The sequence below is a fragment of the Mastomys coucha genome, unplaced genomic scaffold (assembly GCF_008632895.1).
Source record: "Mastomys coucha isolate ucsf_1 unplaced genomic scaffold, UCSF_Mcou_1 pScaffold7, whole genome shotgun sequence".
NCBI lineage: Eukaryota > Metazoa > Chordata > Mammalia > Rodentia > Muridae > Mastomys > Mastomys coucha.
This window is the reverse complement of record NW_022196913.1, coordinates 104,829,039-104,848,501: the sequence shown is the minus strand read 5'-3', so window position 1 is coordinate 104,848,501 and position 19,463 is coordinate 104,829,039. Positions and strand designations below refer to the sequence as shown.

At 43.9% G+C, this 19,463-nt stretch overlaps 2 protein-coding genes across 8 annotated transcripts in view; one reads left to right on the top strand and one right to left on the bottom strand.

Annotated features, from left to right (window-relative positions):
* The window catches only part of Tg (thyroglobulin), a 184,726-nt gene that overhangs the window by 32,622 nt on the left and 132,641 nt on the right, over positions 1–19,463 (bottom strand). The window lies entirely within an intron of this gene.
* Positions 1–19,463, top strand: part of Sla (Src like adaptor) — a 51,948-nt gene that overhangs the window by 16,251 nt on the left and 16,234 nt on the right. Inside the window, exons 2-3 of one of the 4 annotated variants that reach the window (XM_031358213.1) lie at positions 3,425–3,618; positions 14,729–14,826. In XM_031358213.1, coding sequence (XP_031214073.1) covers positions 14,766–14,826 — 61 coding nt within the window. In that variant the 5' untranslated portion in view covers positions 3,425–3,618; positions 14,729–14,765. Of the gene's footprint in view, positions 1–3,343; positions 3,619–14,728; positions 14,827–15,378; positions 17,424–19,463 lie in introns of those variants that run through there. The other 3 variants (XM_031358212.1, XM_031358214.1, XM_031358215.1) reach the window with 3 other exon arrangements.

Genomic DNA, 19,463 nt, shown 5'->3' with positions numbered 1-19,463 from the left:
TGTATGTTAGACTCACTGCCTCCTGTGTCCATGTATCAGACTCACTTTGATTTTTCCTAGAGTCTACAGAAAGGAAGGCTCTGATGGTTTTATAGCACACTAAGAAGTTTATGTATATTTCCCCATGAGTCCTCATGAGCAAGAAGTATGATATTATGCTGTGTGAGAGACTTGGACATCTCTACATGCTCATACAGTGCTGCCTTTAGCTATCTGGACTTCATCTCTCTACTTTGACGCCTGTGTTGCAAATACAGCTCCCAAAAGTGTCAAAGAGGGAGTTTTCACTTCTGGTTGTGGGAACTTTGAGATCTACAGGGAATAGGTAAGCTCTGGGTGCACATCTTCTGAAGGCAGGATTTCCCCACAGGTAGGAAAGGCATCTAGGTGCTTTTGAACTGCCTAACCAAGTACACTAGTACTTGATTCTTTCCACTCAAGGGGTGCTACCTAGTTCTTAAGCTTGGATTCCTCACCATCTATTTTCCCCAACATTTATATGGAAAGAAGGAAAATAAACCTTGAACTTTCCAGACTTGGGACCTACTGATAGTCTCACATACCTGCCATGAAACACCAAATTGCTTTACAGCATATCTCTTGCTGAGCCTAAAGCCTCCAGGAGAACTAAATTCAAAGAAATGAGCTTTGAATTGTTTCAGTTAGGAGGCTGCCAGCTCCAGCTGGGGATTTTGGCAGCTGACCCCATGACAGGGGATCTTGTCCCCTTAGCAATGGTGGAAACCACACCGCCCCACTTCACTGAGTGATCCTTGGCTCACTAGTGGCTAACAGCCTGCTGTCTCCCTGTGGCAGTTTATCTGTGTAACTGATAGCTAATTAATTTGCAAAGCCCTCTGGAAATCTGACACAGATGGCCTGAGTGTCTTTGTGGACCTAAATTGTGACCTCTTGAGAGGTAACTGTCATTTGTTAATACATTTCAGCCTGGCTGACCACACACTTATCTTGAAGCTCCTGGAAGGCCAACACCTATCTTTAGCTTTGTGCTGACTCCAGGCATTAAGGATGTTGAAGGAATATGGGCTGTATGGGTAAAATCTAACCTTATCCTGTTAAACCTCAGTGCACTGTAGAGCTGGAGCCCTGGAGTCTTCTGGGTTGTTCTCCAGCTACTCTACCTACTTCCATCTGCTTTTAGTGTATAGATTTTAGCAGGTGCCCCTGTCTTCTTTACTAGATTACAAACACCTCAAGGACAAAGATGAGTAGATCTATCTACGCCATCTTGCTGTCCATCTGAATAGGCATAGAAGTTTGCAGTTCCACCTAGAGCTCAGCATCAGGGAGTGACCCATTTTGTGCAGGATCTGGGCAACTGGGAAGAACGTTTTACTAGGTGTCCCTTGTGGACAGGGCCTCATGTTGCTGGTACACGGTGCTGAGCACACACAGCGCCTAGCACATAGAGTGCTACAAAAGGCTAGTGAATAAGTGAATGAATCTCGAAATGCATGCCTGAATAAATGATAGTGTTCTCATACTCAGTGGATTAGGGGAAGGTGGTGGATATACTTCTGAAGTACAGGATAGAAGACTACAGAAAGGTATTTAGGGCACTGCCAGAGCAGAAAAGAGGCCTTTGTGGCAAATTAATATAGTTTTCCTCTGTAGGACCTCTGCTGCTCCACAGGCTTTGACCCTGTGGAGTCTGAGTTCAGGAGTGAGATTCTACTCACTACTGTCTCTCTCTGCCACTGATGTTCCTCAGACTTCTATGGTCACCCTGGCTTGTTCTGAGGCTATCTGACCCCTAAAATAACAACTCATTGACCCCCCACATATACCTTGTCCCCAACCACCACTACCCCAGAGCTCTACCCCAGAGCTCACTGTGTCTCCTTTAGAGCAGCACCGCAAATGTGGGCTGCCCTCTAGGTCTCTATCCTATGGCTCTGGTAAGCAAGGTTCAGGGGTGGGGGCAGGACTGCCACTGACTTAAAATCCTGGATGAATCCCAGTGAGTGGATGGCCAATCATGTTAAGGGAAGGAATGCCAGTGACAAGAATGAATTCATTCAGACAGGAGTTCTGCAAAAGGTGTTAAAAAGCTGTCCCCCCACCCCTGTCTCTCTGAATGTCCCTCCCTCCAGAGCTCTGTCACTTCTCAGTGCATGTGGGGGAAAGCCCCACTTCAGCTGATTCCATTTGCTTGTTCTTCCTCACTGAGCCACTTCTACAAAGTTCTTACACCATCTGCCTGTATCTTCCCAGCATGCTCTGCACAGAGCTGGCTTTTCACAAACCAGCTGAATCTGTCTAGTACACAGCAAGTACTAAATTTAGATGCTGCCCCACTGTTTGTAATTCATATTTGCAAAGGACACCCAGCAAGGTTTCTAAATGACTGTCTTGAGTTTCTACATTGGACTTGTTGGGTGGGGTCCTTGGTACATAGGCCCCAGATTCTACTCTGGCTCTGGGGGTACTAGCTGTGGACTGTGGGGAGTCATTGAACTCTTGGAGGAGGTTTCGACTTTGGAAATGGGAATGGCAGAGAGCAGCTTGTAGGCACTCCTGTCTGCCATTTTCTCTTTAGAAATAGGCTTCTCTCCCACCCAGCAGCACTCCCATTGGTTTCCCTGCTACAGACTCACACATTATGAAATAATATTTACTGCACATATAACTGTATATTCTATAATTTCAAACCATGGGAAAATTTGAAAAATATCAATGTCTGCATGCCCAGTCATCTGAGCCCTCATGGAACTTGGCTAACTCCACCCTCCCTCCCCTTCCTCTCGAGTGTATTTGTTTTCCTGAACTGTTTTAGAATGATACGTTCCTACATAAATGTCAGCACATATGGGAACTAGAGCCTTCTTCCATATGGCTGTCTATCATCATTGTGTCATAGGACACTGACCTCCTTGTGACAATCATCTGTGTCCAGTGTGGTCCTGGGTGTCCCATCCATTTGATATATTAGAACATGGAGGCCTCCAGTTAAAATGACTTCTGCTATGCATAGGAGTAGCTGTCTCCTGTCTTTGGTCCCTGGCAGCTGAAACTGGCTTGTAACAGAGCACAGCTCCAGGGACTGCTCTGGGTCCCTTCTGTAGTAACACAAGAAAGCTGTAAAAATGAAGAAACTCTGGAAAAGAAAAGCTGCAGTGAGCTATCTTCAGCCTCCTTGGGCCCAGTAAGCTCTGGAGACAGAAACGGGCAAATTCACAGCTTCATCTGCCTTTTAATTAGAAAAAGAGAGGGGAAAAGAGTGTTCCTATAAGCTCTGTCCATCTACAATCAAGCTGGCTATATTCTCAAGTGCTTTGTAAAGGAATTAATATGTCCCTTCTCTTCCCCGTTGTCCTTGTAGAGAGAAGTCTGCTTTGCGCGGTTAGTGAAAACAGGAACCTGCCCTCCCACTAGCCCCTTGCCTTTGCCTTCCTTGTTTCAGCAGAGGAAGTGTGAGGCCCTTTAGCAACTACAACTCTGCAGCCTGCTTGATAACATGGGCTTTGCCTGCACTCCCTCCGGAGCCTGTGTGACCCACTCAGCCTGGAGCAGCAGCAGCTGATGGAGAGCTGGTGACCCTGTACCCATTGACCCCCAACTGCCAACACCCAGGAGAGCCATGTTCTGCATCTGAAGGTATTTAGGGAACTGTGGCTGGGACAGGGACAGGGAAGACTTTAGGAGCCCTCTGGAGGTATAGCTGTTAGGACTGGGCTTTGGGGAGCTAGAGAAGGGCCCCTGAATTTGAGCAAAGAAAAGTCCTGGTGAAGATCTGCCTCAGCACAGTGAATGCTCAGAGGATACTGAGGAGCTGCATATAAAGGAAAAGGTGCTGTGCCAGGCCAGGTGGGTTGGCAGCCTGTTTTCCTGCCAGGGGTAGTATGACTCAAGAAACAGCTAGGATGTGACAGCTATGTCACCTTGAGCAAGTCACCTTGAGAAAATCATTTAAACCACTGTAGACCTCTGTGCTCTCATCTATGGAATAGAAACAATGCGGCCTATATCACACAGAGGTTGGTTAGATGAACTGAGGGAACACATGCTCATGCCAACTGTAGGCCCAGGAACACAGTAGGTGCCCAGTGAGGGCTGTCAGCCAGCCAGCCATATGTCTAAAGGTGCAGAGGGCCTTGGATGACAGTAACAGGGCCATGCAGATGCTGGTAGTTAGAATCTTCCTGGGCAAGCGATACAGATAATTGACAATTATTTAGGCAGGATGTAGGCAGATTGGGAGAGGAGGGACTAAAGAGAAGACCAACATGCAACGCATATAGATTCTGAAATCATGAAATGTTATAAATGAAAGAAATGTTGGAAACTGAGAATTTCCTAAGGTATTTGCCACAGTGCATGTTAAGTGGGTACCTACCTGCATATTGAGAGAAACTGGTATGAGAACAATCTGGGATGAACCTTCTGAGAGGCCCGCCTGGGGACTCTGAATGGGATCTGAACAGATACCTGCTGTGCAGAATGGCTGTTAAATATAAAACTAAGTTACTTTCAGTCAATCTTCAGAACATCACTGTAAGCCTACAGTTGTTCTTTGCATTTGACTAGTGAAAATGAAGACTTGGAAAGTTACACTGACTTATTTGAGTCATCTAGATGGTTGGGAGATACAAGCAGCTAGGAGCTCTGAGAGCCTTCACAGGGGAAGGAAGAGTCTTGGTGACTGCAAAGGACTAAGGACAAAGGTCTTGTTGCCAGTGATGCTTTTGTGTTTAATATCCCATAGTCTACAGATTGTTCTTTTATGGATTATTAGAAGATGCTGAGTTGCAAGACTATTCAACTGAGCTGTGTTGCAGTGGGAGGAATGGGTGTTCTGGCAACTTCTGTTGTAACATATTTTCCAGTTACCGGATGCTATTCACGATCCTTAGTATACTCTAGAAGTGTAGCGATAATTTGTGGGACAGACACACTGAAATCTACTTGGATAGCCCCTTTTTAAACAGATCTAGGATTGGAGTACCTATGAAAGCATTTCAGGTTTGCCACCAAAGAACTGTGTGACTCTGGGCAAATTCCTTTGCCTCTCTGAAAGTATGCTTACTTTTTCCTTTATTAGAAGAAGCTTAATTTCTGCGATGTCTGTAAGAAGTGTACATTATATGCAACATGTAGCTAAGTGGCTGTTTTAATACCATTCCTAATCAGGTGAACAAAATCAGCCTAATTGCACAGACATTTCCAGCAGAAAATTTCTAGCAGTGTTAAATATGGTGAGGTCAAACTACAAAGGCAAGACATGGGACTCCCTCTCTTTTTCTGAAGACAAATTTCTGCTGTTATTCCACTAGACAGAAGGAAGCCTCAACAGTGGTTATCTATCTTAACAAATGGAACTTGTTCCTAACAGAGAGAAACCTCTCTGTCTTTCTAGCCTGGGGAAGCTACAGATGACAGAATGTCCTTAAATTCATGTTACTTATTTCAGACCACCTTTATCTATCTTCTGCACTCATAGAGATGGCTGAGTGATAATGTCTAGTTCCTATTAAATAGGAACTTATTTATTGCAGTTCTGCCATGAAATTGGATTGAAAAGTCTCATTAAGAGTCTTCAGCAAATCAGACCAAACCATTTGTTAGTCACCTGAGGGGTGGGCATATGAGTACCTCTTGTTATAAGTATTTGTCTGTCCATCTATCCATCATCCACCAACCCACCCACTGACCAACCCATCTTTCCATCCACCTATACATACATACATACATACATACATACATACATACATACATACATACATCTACCCTTCCTTTCTTCCTTCTTTCCTTCCTTCTCTCCTTCCTTCCTCCCTTCCATTCATTCCTCCATCTACCCATTCATTCACCCACTCATATGTCAACCCATCTACTCTATCATCTATCCATTCAGTCACCCATCCTTCCATCTATATATACATCTCTTCCCTCAGTACAGTCATACCATGTGGCTGACTTCCTTTCTCTCTCACTCTAAACTTCTGAAAACGAATTAAGTACATCATGTCCCAACCACTTCCTCCCATCTCAGAACCATTCAGGAAGGAGCATTTTAGACAACAGTAACTACAGCTACTTGGGGCCTCAAAGGCACAATGTCTTACTTCTGTTGTTAGCCTTGGGGAGTCTCAATTCTCTAAGCAGCAGATAGCCTAGACCCATGCTAGAGGTCTGGGTATATGTGGTGGGCAGGTCTAGAGACTCAGAGAATCTCAAATGTGGCAATTATCATTTGGCTGGGGTTTCCCTACCCTAAAAGCAGATATCTCTCACACCAGACCAAGAATTTTATATTCCTAGCAGAATTTACATCTTCATTCATTATACCTAATTATTGTACATGTATTAGGCACCAGACACATGAAGGATAATACTTTTCTTTTTAGTTGAGAGTACTTGTATCTACCCTCAGAAAATTGCTTTGGGGTAGAATTGCTTCATGCTACACTCTGCCATTTCCTAATGCTCAATGGTATCAGAGGTGGCAGCCAGCTCTGGAGGCAGAGGCCTGAGTTCACTACCTGCTCCAATTTCTGAGCATCCCATTAGTACAAGATAAGTTGGGCAATTTCTCTGGTTTCAGTTTCCTGAAAAATGTCAAGGGTCTTAGTAAAACATCACATGCCACATGGATTTGTGGAGGTCAAGGGAGATGGTATTTTGAATAAAGAGACATCAGAAGTCCTCAGTGTATGTTCACTCTTGCCCATAACTACTCTTGGTGTGGGTTAGGCCTTTGAAACTCATAAGCATCTGCCTCAGCCTGTGGTAAGTACATGGTGTCCTCTATCTGGTCTGCTTATTTTCTATGAAGCAGCAAATGGCCTCTTAAGGAAGGATAGTGGCTTGCCCATCACCTACTCTAGCTGGCTCGCAATGGGTGTTAAAGATGTAATGTGTAGAAAGTAAAAATTAGGGGAAACTGGTCTAACTCATCTTCATGACAGGATTGCAGTCACTCTTCAAATGATTTCACAACACAGTCTATAATACTCTGAGTCCAAGAAGTAGATCTTCGGCTAGGCACTGTGCAGTGGGAAATGGTTTCCAGTGGTCAGACCCGGCAGGCCTCTGTACTTTCTGCAGGTTATCTCAAGCAAACCAATTTCATAAAGCACTGGCATGCTCTTTTTCTGGGATCAATGTGACTGAGTTAGAGTCAAGAGTGAGAAAAAGTATGCCCTAAAAGTTGGCCCCTTCCGTGACTTAGGTTCCTCATTCACCAGTTGAATTCTTTGGGCATTGAATAAATCATACTTAAGCATGATAGAGGCCTTTTATACAGTGGCTGCTCATTGAGCTCAGTGTCTCCTTTCCTTTGAAAACCAGGGAGTATGTTTGCAAGCAGGAGAGCTTCCACATAGATTGATGAGGGGTAGATTGGTTGATTCATTGATGAGAATGTAAAACTGTCCAGCTGATATGTTATAGAGCATCCTCAAAATAAAATAAAATAAAATAAAATAAAATAAAATAAAAGTAGAACTATACCACACCTTAGTGTGGGCCCAAGGACTCCAAGTCAGCAAACAATATGGATATTTGCATATCCATGTTTACTGCAAGAATATACACAATGGTCAAGACAAGAAACAGGCCTAGATGTTCATTAAGAGAACAGTGAAGAACATGTCAAGAACACCCACCCATCCACACAGCCTACAATTTTATTCAGCTATAAAGGGGAATGAGATTATGTTAGTTTTGGAAATGAAACTTGAGATCAGTACATTAGCAAAATAAGACAGACTCAGAAAGGCAAATATTATGATTTTTCCCTTGTGTGGAACCTAGATCTCTCTCCTCTCCTCTCCTCTCCTCTCCTGTCCTCTCCTGTCCTCTTCTGTCCTCTCCTCTCCTCTCCTGTCCTCTCCTCTCCTCTCCTCTTCTCCTCTCTCTTTCACTTCTCTTCTCTTCTCTCTCTCTCTCTCTCTCTCTCTCTCTCTCTCTCTCTCTCTCTCTCTGTGTGTGTGTGTCTCCCTTTCCCCCTCATACATGCATACATGTATACCCACACATGGATATATATATATGTGTGTGTGTGTGTGTGTGTGTGTGTGTGTGTATGCCTATATATATATATATATATATATATATATATATCCATATACCCATATATATATGCATGCCATGAATGTAGAGTGGACAGTAATTGGAGAAAGGAAAAGGAGGAAAGGAACATGAGAGGGTAATAGAAATAAATATGGTCAAAGCACATGACATACTTCAATGGCTGCAGTATGAACCAATGACACTGTATAATAAATATATGCTAATTAATTTTTACATATTTTTTAGCTGTTGGTTTCAGTTGCCCAGAGCTAGCTGGAACTGTTAGGAGGTCCATTGGGCTTACACATCAAGGGATGTCATAGCATGACATTTTACATCATAGAAATTGTCAAACATTTCAAACTAGAGAATTTTTCAGCACTAATTGACAAAGATGGCCAGGCAAGTGGCTCTGGCTGGATGGCACCCTGTAGCTTTTGTTTTATCTGTGTCTGATCTCCCTGAGGAGTATGTACTTGGGCTGAGAGAAGAAGAAACAATGCAGAAATCATCAGCAATGGGACAGTCATGACCCAACACTCAGCCAACAGCTTAGAGACAGTGTCCAGCTTGAGGCAGCACCCATAGCAGTCCCTTAACTGTGATGGTTGCCCTGGACTCTTGTGGGAGAACTTCTGTCTGAGTCCTACTTGACCTGAGATCCTAGCCAGGCTGACTCATAAGGAAGGGGCCACCATCTGTGCGTATTACACTGAGCAGAACTCAGATTTCTATCTTGATGGTAAGTTTGTGAGTAATGTTGGTGAGTCACGTGTATGAATGAAAAACAAAAGGAACTTTTGCTAGGAAATGTGATGTCGTGAAGAAATCACAGCCTTGCTAGTGTTGGGGCCCAGATTTCTGTGCACATGTTAGCACCTCCCTGAATGTCTCTGTTAAGCTCCATCTCCTGTCATTGGTCCTACATTTCACAAATTCTCATGTGAGATGGGAAGTGAACAGCAACTTGTCTTGATCTTCTTTGTATACTAAGCTCCTGGGAAAACTTTATTCAAAATAATATGTTCAAAACAATAGGCTTGAGCCATATTGAACTAGGCATGTTCAATACTTCACACATTGTAAAACAATGTACAAAGCAATGCCTATACTCATGTGCAAAAACCATACATCCAAGAAAAAGGGGTTATGCTTTAAATAAGTTTTAACTACTTTCATAGCTGTCTGTGGCCTCCTGCAGCCCATAGAATATGGGTTGACATGTCCAGAAGGACCCCAAGTCATTCTCCCAGCAGGTATTTTATACTCTGCCTGTGAGTCAGGCATACAATGGCTGGATCCCAAGGTACCACCACAGCTGTGTAGGTTTTGACCTTACTTGGTTCCCTGGGAGACAGATGCATTGGCCCAGCCCTCTCTATTTGTGCAGGCAAACAGAAATGGACAGTGGGACTGAGAAGTGAACAAGGAATGATGGGGTCACAAGGTGGGCTGCCCTGGTAGTCTTGCTACACCCATTCAGGGAGAGACACCTGCCAATTGAGGTCAGGATGTGGTGGGATGCCCCAGGAAATCCTAGTGGGTTCTCAGAGGAGCCTGGCACTAAGCCCCAGTGACAGCTCTTATTTTCCCTGAGGCAAACTGTCAGACCACCAGGCATCGGTGAACAAGTCTCAGACAGAGCAGTCATGCTTTGGGGGTGGAGGTGAGGTAGATGGGGCAACGCAGCCCAGAAAGGGCAAGTGATTTGCCCAACTAGCACAGTGTGTTAATGACTCCGGCACACCAAAGGGCCTGCCATTGGCACATTTTTGGCTACCAATTGTCAAACACATTCCTCCTTTACTTATGCATAGCAATTTATTTCCCAAACAACTTTGTGGAACATACTTTTGTATTTTAAATTGGGAGGAAAGAATAGAATGTGGAGGCCCAGAAGAGGAGAAAGAACTGGCCTGAGGACAAACCGCCAGTAAGTGGGGACCTGAACTAGTGGTTCCCCTGCTCTGAAGACCCTCCTGTGGGGCTCTCTGAGTCTGGAACAGCTTTGGAACAAACCAAATTCATGCACATAAGGCAAGTGTGGAGACTCCAGAGATGTGTAGATCAGACACTTATGCATTTGCCTATGGTCTCACTCGCACCCAGAGAGAGTTCTTGGAAACTCCTGAGAAAGTTTCATGTGCTATGTTGATATACTCAGTGTACACATAGGCTGGTTTCATTATAATGAAGTTGATCGCTGTGATAAATGCCCATAATTCCAGTACTTCAGAGACTCAGGCAAAGGATCAAATATTCTAGGCTAGCCTGGGCTATGTTGCAAGACCACATATGCCATTAGGATATATGTGTTCTGTTCTGTTCTGACCTATGGTGCTGGCAAGTCTGGAATTATTTTCACATCTCCCCCCTAACCAGAGGTAGCATTAGGCCTTCACTGATATCTCTTCTCCTTCACACAGTGGGTTTCCAGGCCTAGGCTTCTCATCACAGTTTTGCTTTTATCCAACAGGTCCCTTGGACTTCATGTCCCTTGAATGAATAAATGTTTATGACCTCAAAGTTTATGACTGCCAACATTGGCTGCATGACTGAAGAATTCCTTTGCTGTTCTTTCTCAGATGGAGAATTAGAATAGGAGGCTAGGGCAAGTCCCCAGAGGTGGAAAGAGTGGGGGCTTTGGAGCCATGAGACCTGCGTTGACCTCTGCATTACCTCTGTCTAACCTCAGAGGACGTGGCTAGCTTCGACAATGTGAGCAGTCAGGCATAGTTACGCAGTACTTATATCTGTGCGGAAGAGAGCAAAACTAATCTGCTTGGTGGCTGTTTCATGTGTCACTGTTGTGGTTAGAGGTGACATATTGAGTGGACATTGAGGCTCTGGCCTTAGAAGATGCCACAGGAGTGAATTTATAGCTGTCATGTTCTAGAAAAGGGGAGGTTGGGCTCTTAGGTTTTACATTATGCCTGCTCCAAGGCTCCCCCTTCTGTGACTTCCAGAATGTACCCCCACCTTGCTCCTGGTTAAAGATCTTGATATTCTTTCTCTTTGATGTTTTGAGAAGGGTACAGATGGCCTCCCTATCCACAGACAGACGTGGGTGATAAGTATGCTATGTAGGAAACACACATAGTTCTATTGTGGGATACCATCAGAGTAGAAGGCTTGGGAGCAGTCAGACCACTTGCACTGATGCAGACTCACAGTGCAAGGGGCTGGAGCTGAGTGGGCAAAAGACCTGCAGAGATGGAGTGCTAGATACATAGACACTTTCCCTATGGCAGCTCCACCAAAGACCTGGGATATTTACCCCTCTAAACCACTCAAGCAGTGGGCAGACATGCACTGTCCAATGGACACAGCAGAGGGCAAGCTGTTTGAAGTCAAGAAAGAGTTTCTACATGGGACCCAAGGAAGTTGAGTCAGCCCCTAACCACCCTTCTTAGGATAAAAAAAGAAGTGTCTGCTCTCAGAGATGCTGGCAAGAAGGTAGTCTGGCACATGCCACCTACCTTCCCTCCATTCCAAAGAATATAAAGACAGAATTTATACTCCTTCCAGTGGGATTTCATAAAAATGATGATGGCTCTTTTCCCTTTTAATAATCTTCCAAGAGCCATAGAGTTTTGATTGCTAGAATGAAGTGGGGTGGAAAGCCTCTCTCTCTGGAGATAGTTACTCTCCTATTCATCTCATTTTTCAGAAGTGGAAACTGAGGCTAAAGGGCACACAGAAAATGGCTTTCATGTCAAGACTGGAGGGAGGTGACTAGCCACCACAGTCCTTCCACCTAGACCTGGAGGAGGACGCATTCCACAGAGAAAGGGGATGGAGGCAGAGATGGCAAAGCCAGTGTTAATTAACTCAGCTCTGTTCTGCCCTTTTCTTATTGTTCCTAGAAGCAATTAGTCTCTTGCACCTCTCTCCACCTCTAGCCACTATAGAAAACTGTCACGGATTAAATCAAATTGTTCGGTTATTTCCTCGGGGAGGCCCCAGCTCTCCTCCTTTTGGGTATTGTCACTATTCTCAAATAAAAGCTTGAAATTGGTGACTTAACTCCTTCCTGGAGGCTCTGTGAAGTGGCGCAACGTTCTGGGGCTATGGAAGTGACATGAACGCTGGTAGTTCAAAGGGGATCTTCAGCCCTTTTGTCAGGAGAAGGCAGGAGAGGATAACACATCAGAACCAAGGAAGTGAGGTAAGAGCTAAGCCCTAGGCCTAGGGTTGGGCTGCTCACCTTGTGCTCCTCAGCTCATGATTTTGGGTTTGTCTCTGTGTGCACTGTAGTTTTCCTATGTGAAAAGATGTATGTTTCCAACTTTCCTTTATCCCGTTCTCCTCTTCTCCTTTCTCCCTCTGTCTCTCTCTCCTTCCCTTCTTCCCTGTTTGCTTCTCTCTCTGGGCTTTAGGAAAGCAGTTCCTTAAACAGCTCACAAACACTTGAGAAGAACTGAGAGGGAACTGGGAAGAGCTTGAATGCCAGGCACATGTACTGTCTTTGGTCAGTAGGTCCTGCCTTTCTGAATCCCTTGGCTCAGGGTCAGCTATGGTTTAGAAGCCCAGAACTGTCCACTGTGCTGGCAGGGGAGAGGTTATGTCATTACCCATTCATTTAAAAACATTATATTTTAGAGTACAGCCATATACTCACTATCCATATAAATATTGAGAACTCCTTTTTTTTCCAAAAGAAAGGAACTTTATGACATTGTAATATCTTGAAAAATTCACTGTTTTCACTTTGTCATGTGGCATATATAATTTTTTCCAAGTGGGGGAAATATAGGTGCAACAAAAATCACATATATCCCTTATTTCAATTAACAAGTGAATTATAAGTGAATAATCATATATGTGAATGTACATATATATACATATATATGTATATATATACATATATATGTATATATATACATATATATGTATATTTATATATACATATATATATATATACATATATATATATATATATATATATATATATATATACACACACACACAAACTATTAGGTTTCTTTTAGTTTTGGGGGTATATATAGTTTCAAGGCTGACTCCTCAGCATTGGACCCCGTCATTCTCCTTGCTTCCTTATAGATGAGGAATTCCAACTTCTGTTTCCCCTTCTTGACAATTAGGATATAGAACAGACCCCCCCTCTACCTCCTCTTAGAGGCTTTCCTCTCAGAGCATGGCTCTTTCGAGAATGTGTGCACATTAGGACTTGAAATATTCATCTTAACAGTGGCTCAAAAGCCATATATACTCAGTAGAGGCTGTACTTTAAATTTTGAACTCTGAATTTTTCCTCCAGGCTCATATCTATGGTTCAGTCTTCTCTCTTAATGATGTACACCAGGATAGAGCTGAGGGCCCCATAACATACCTGGTCACAAGGAGAAACACCTCATACTACACAGGGTGCTGTGTTGCTCAACTTTCATGGTCTAGGTTTGGTATAAAATACAATTTTTGACTTATGATATTCTCAGCTTATGAGGAGCATTTGAGGATCCAGCCCCATGGCTAAAGACTTATATACTCTCTGGCTGCACCCACAGAGTATAGAAATGAGATCTAGAGCCAGAGTCTCGAAGTCATGTGATCTTGTCCCGAGTTGTACACTCAGAACAGGTAGAATGTTTCTATTTGGAGTATGTGTTTCTGGTCAGCCTAGAGATTGGCTAGTTTCTTCTCCTTGTTCCTGGAAATGGGAAAAACTCTGATCATATTTATGGCCATGTTCTCTGTGCTCCCATCATCCTGGAAGACACAGCATTTGTAAGGCTTTTTTTTTCTTTTCGAAGTACTTGTCCAAAGTCCCTGGATTTGAATGCTTGTGAACATGATGATGTCCAGCCAGGCTATGCACTGTGTTTCACCTGCTTTAACTCAGCTTTGTGGCAACTACCCAAAAGCTGTCCAGTCATCCCCAATAGCAGGCAAGAAAATATTAACAGCTTGTCAGGGAATATCAGTTCATACATAAGGGAGAGCTACAGCCATGATGAGGCAAATGAGATAGCCTCTCCATTACCTGTATGTGTCATGGGACCAGTCATTTTCTATTTTGGGTTTGTTTTCTTAAGGATGCAGGGGTTTGCAATCATCAAGGCTGGAGTAGAGGTGAATGTGTTTGGCAGCCTGGAAAGCATACGTCAACCAAAGCAAGGGTTCAGCCATAAAGCTGGCTTTGCAATCCTTTGTTAACATGGGTGTGAAAATTCGAACAGACAAGAAAGAATCAAGTCAAAATGCCCCATCATGGCCTGCCCCCTTACCCTACCCCTTCAGACCATGAAGCCTTTTGCCTTCTAAATGTCTTGTGTTATCTTCTAAATGTGGTGTGTCCTTAATTCCTGGGCCATGAAAGCTGTTTGCTAAATCTGTGAGCACAGCTTCTTTGGGGCTACCTAAGATACTACTCAATTTCTCCAGCACCCCCTTCTCTGCTCAGCAATGGTGTGGAGGAATGGAAACTTTTGCCACCAACAGCATTTGCTAGCAACTTCCTTCTCTGTGGTTTTTCTCTGTCATCCCCTTGATAAAAGACTTTGAGCTGTGCCTCTGTCACCAACACTCATGAATTGCATCTTGACATAAAAAACAGCCCCCTTTCAAGAAGCAGGTTGCCTGAGAAATGATGCACCATGTGCTCTGAACTAGGTCACTCTCCACTCAAGAAGCTCTGGGTGCACTTCATACTGCATGTGTGTCTCTTGTACTGCAGGCTCCGAGTACCTTCCACGGCTCGAGGAGAGAAAAAGATGGGGAACAGCATGAAATCCACATCTCCACCTTTGGAGAGGCCATTACCCAGCACTGAGGGTAAGTCTGACTTCTCTAGAGAGATCTTTAACTCAGTCCTGCAATAGCCTACAGAAAACTGTACTGTGGTGGATGATGGTACTTGTTAAAACTGGGCAGTGTATACCTGCGTGACATTGTATCAGTCCCTCACTTTGTGCTTCAAATACTTAATAATGAACATTTGGAAGGATTAGATACTTGGTGGTGTGAAAGTGTTGTCATTTTGAGAGGGAACTCTGAGACCAGTAGGCTCCTTTGATAGAGTGCATATGGATTTTGAGCCACTGTTAGGCTTAAAATCTCAAGTCCTGTATGCATATGTTCTTGAAAAAGGCATGATCTGAGAGCAAGGCCTCTGAAAGGAGGCAAAGGGAGGTCAGTGCTCCTCAGCTCATGACTTTAGAATTGACTTTCTGTGTACACTGTAGTTTTCCTACATGAAAAACATAGGCTTTCAACTTTCCTCCTTTCCTCTCTTTCTCCCTCCTCCTTTCTCCCTTCACCTATCCCTCCCTCCCTCCCTCCCTCCCTTCTTTCCTCGCTCTCGTCTCTGAATTTTAGGAATATAGTCTGGGCCAGAGGGTCTTTATGCTTGAGCAAGTCTAATGAAAACATCAATCTCCAAAGGCTTGCCCATTTGTTTTTACTTTTAAAACGCTAATTGACATAAAGTCAATTTTTTTCTTTTTCCACTGTGTGGGCAGGAGGTTGCATCTAAAAATGAGGTTCAGGGGTCTCCCCTCTGACTGCTGGTTTAGAAGAATTCCCCAGGCCTGTACCAGGGTATACTCCAGATAGTCACACAATTGCCCCACCTTGAAAAGCTTCCTCTGCTGTCCGGCCTGACTCAATTTCTTCTCTCTTCACATACCTATTTGAGTGAGGGAGAAGGTGGCAGCTTACTGCTATTCTACTTGACTCCCATCAGGCATTGCTTGAATTGCTGAGGCTGCAGGACAGCCTGCAGCTATGGCTTCCTATGATGGCCTGGGTGACAAAAAGCTCAGAACAGGAGGTTGTGCTCTAGGAATCTCAAGACAAAAGAATTCTCTTGGCCTTTAGGAGCTCCTTCAGCATGCCCGGACAGTGAATGCCTGGGCATTTAGGTTCTTCACCAGCATGATTCCTAGGAACTGATGTCATAAAGAGATAGTCAATTTGTTGGGAATAGTGTACATTTCAGAGGAAAAAGACCCCCAAGTGGTGTCCTTTAGAAGCTATGTAACTTTGGGGAAGTACCCCAGTCTTCTATGGCTTTTCTAAGGGACTTAACCTTGACCTTTTGCCACCAGAGTAGAGCAAAGAGCAGTGACCTGGTTGTAGGGTGGGAACGCTTGAAGATCCACTTGAGGTCGGCTACCTTAGTAGATTGTAACTACATGGCCACTCCTTAAGTGTGAGCTTCCCTCAAGTGTGAACATCCCTTAAGTGTGAATGCAGTGGAACTGGCAATCCCAGGAACTTTCTCATAGAATTGCAAGTAGTAAATTTCCCAGTCCACACAAACTTCAGACACTTCCTCAGGGAGGGCCACATGCATACAGCATAGAATTAATTAAAACTGGGGGCCTCCCAGGATGTTGGGGAAACACATACTTCCACCCAATAAAGACAACCTGACTACTCTGCTGTAATAGTCCCCTCCCCCACTCCTGCCGATTGGTTTCTTCCCTCTGCATTACTGTGACCTACAGTGACACCTCATGCCAGAGTTGACCATGCAGATCAGCTGTGCTCAGAACCCATCCCACTGTGCCAGGGTAGAAATCATACCCACTTGACATGCACTTATATGGCTGATATCCATGGAAAAACAGAGCTAAGCAAGGTAAGGAGAGGAAGGAAACAGGTAAATCTGAAGACCCAGCAGAACTGTGATGGTAGGTGGAAGGTGGATATCAGCAAGTTATATTTCCAACCAGGCCCTGTGGGGTCTTAAGCCCCTAAAGCTAGCAGATCCCAGGCCAGTGCTAGTTCTGCCTTCACATCTAACACAATCACGAGTTGATCAGCCAGGTCATCATGGTGTTTCCTCAGTTCTTATTTTTATGATAGTAATAATTGTAGTGTGGCTTGGTGCCTGAGGTGTGCCACACACAGTTCTAAGAGCTTTATGCATATGATGTGAGCCATCGGATATGCATATGCATCTCACATAAGAATAGCATCTCATGTGAATTTTTATAATAGCCAACCACATTATCACTATCACACTCTTCAATTTGCAATGGAGGAAACTGAGGCCAGGATGCTCAAGTGAATCTCCTAACTCCCTCCAGTTCCTCAGGGATGTGTGAGGATGAACAAGTGGATTAACTGGGTGTAGTGTTCAGTGTCCTCCTTCCTCTTTTTTAAAAAACTCTATCATATTCCAGGGTAGAGTGTGCTCCAAGAGAGGATGTGCCTGGAGTGAGGAATTATGCCCAGTTAACAGATTCAATGATGCTAAAACTCTTGGGCCATTGCAAGATCTCATAAATGAAGAAGCACCAGTCAGATCTTGGCTTTGGGCCTCATTTCTACATTATTAACCTATTCCTGGAGAATGGGGAGGCTTTAAGTGGAAGGAGATTTGACTTCTGAGTCACTTTACCCTTAATGGATATAAAATACAAGTAAGTGTCCTATCAAATCCATACTTGTAGATGATAGTACCCACAGACCTGGCTTACATGCATCAGCAGAACTTGGTAGGCCTTCCTTCAAGCCAGCCTGCAGCTTCACCTGGTTGGCTATGTTCATATGTGCTGTTTTGCTTACTGACAAAGTTACTGAAAGTCAGGCCTAATGGTGGCCTTTCAGGAGCCAATGGGTTTGGATATGACTCAAGCAGTATGAAAGCAGAAGTTGAAATAACACAGCCATTTAGCCCCACACCCACTAGCCACAGGGGTTGCCTGCACAAGCTCTGAAGGCTCACTTGGATCTGGCCTTTATCTGTAGAGGATGGAGTGCTGATTCAGGAGAGCCTAGACACTAGGTACAAAGAGCACTAAATGAAGTGACCATAGACCTGTATTCTCATGCTGTTCTGTGGACAAGCCATCAACTCCACAGCTTTGCCATCCTATCCCTGAAAGAAGAATAGGCGACTTACAGGGCTGGGGAGAATATGAAAAGGAAGGAATGAGTACAGTTTTTGCTGCAGTCACCAATGAGGCTACTGAGCAAGTGTTAGCATTACAAAAGAAGTGGCTGTGGCAGGCTAAAGAATAAACAGGCCGCAAAGGCCTGCTCTTTATGAGCTAGGTAACATGGCCAGTAAGCTCTGTCTGGGTTCCTTTCTGCTCGGGCTCCTTTCCTTATGTGATACATTTGTATATTCTGTTCCTCACCCCTACTCATCCCCCAGGTATCAGCAAATATTTGGATTTTCCTTTTCTCCTCTTACCAAGTGGAGCTTGTATTTAGACGAGCCAAAGGTGGTAAGATAGCCTCACATTGCCTCTCCTGTGTATCAGTGGAACTGAGATGGTTCATCTGGAGCTGGTCTTGATTGTGAAAGAGTGTGCTTATCCTCTGTGGGAATGATCCTGTGAGTCATGAAGGCCACATAATCCACCACAAGGCAAATTTTGATATGTCCTGTTCTAATATGGGAACAAGCCAAGCTCTAGTTAGTTAAAAGAAGGATTCCTTCATATTACAGAGCTATAAAGTGGTGGTGTGTGGCTCAGCCCAGCTGATTTCACATGCTTCGAGTTCCTCATGGCCAGAACATATTTTTTCTGTGAACCTGAATATTGACTATGTCCCTCCTTCCTTAGCCCCCCTCCTACCTCGTTTGTTATTTGGTAGCATCTAAATGTTTAGATTTCTGAAAAAGGAATCAACATCCACTTTGTATACAAGGTAAAGTCCTAATGGGTTTGTACCATTCTCTCATTTTGCTTCCAGATTACATGCTACATGTATAAGTCTGCCTAAACAGGTAGCTTAAACGTATGTCAAAATGTCTGCTGCAGTTTGTCAAAAAAACCCTTTAGCCCCTTTTCAAATAAATAAAAAAAATACACATCAAATTTTCTATAAACTCATGGCTCTAAGAAGACTTGAGGATGTCTCTGAGAAGAAAACATATAATTCCACCTCAGACATTTATTTCCTTGTAGGGATCAGAGCTCAGGGAAGACAGTGGGGATCCTGAAACCAAATTTGTTCACTATGGCCACACTGATGTCCCCTGGAGGTTTAAGTCAGGCTATGTGTCTTCTATTGATTTGTCCTCTGGTGTCCTGTCTCTCGTGATAAGGAAAAGGAGCACATTTAATGTCCCTGAAACCCTTAGGCAGAAAACCAAGTACAAGGCTGTCCTAGAGATAGTTCACTGCCATAATTGTAAAAACATTGCTGTTAAGGAAACTCCATGAGAAACCGCATCTGCAACTGTGAATCTGTAACCCCCAGGATCCCTCTTTTTTCCCTGGAATGCTTGCATGCACAATGGGCTTTTGTGTTTTCTTTATTTCTGTTTCATTTTGTTTTTGACACTATAAAAGGTGATTTTTGTAATGTTTCAGTTTTAATCTTGAGTGTACAGTATGACCACATCAAGCCACGAACACCAATGGGGACAAGCTCTATTTAAAGGATCTATTCTTGTCATAGATATCATATTTTAGGAGTCATTTTAGCCCTGTTTTTCATACGGGGGT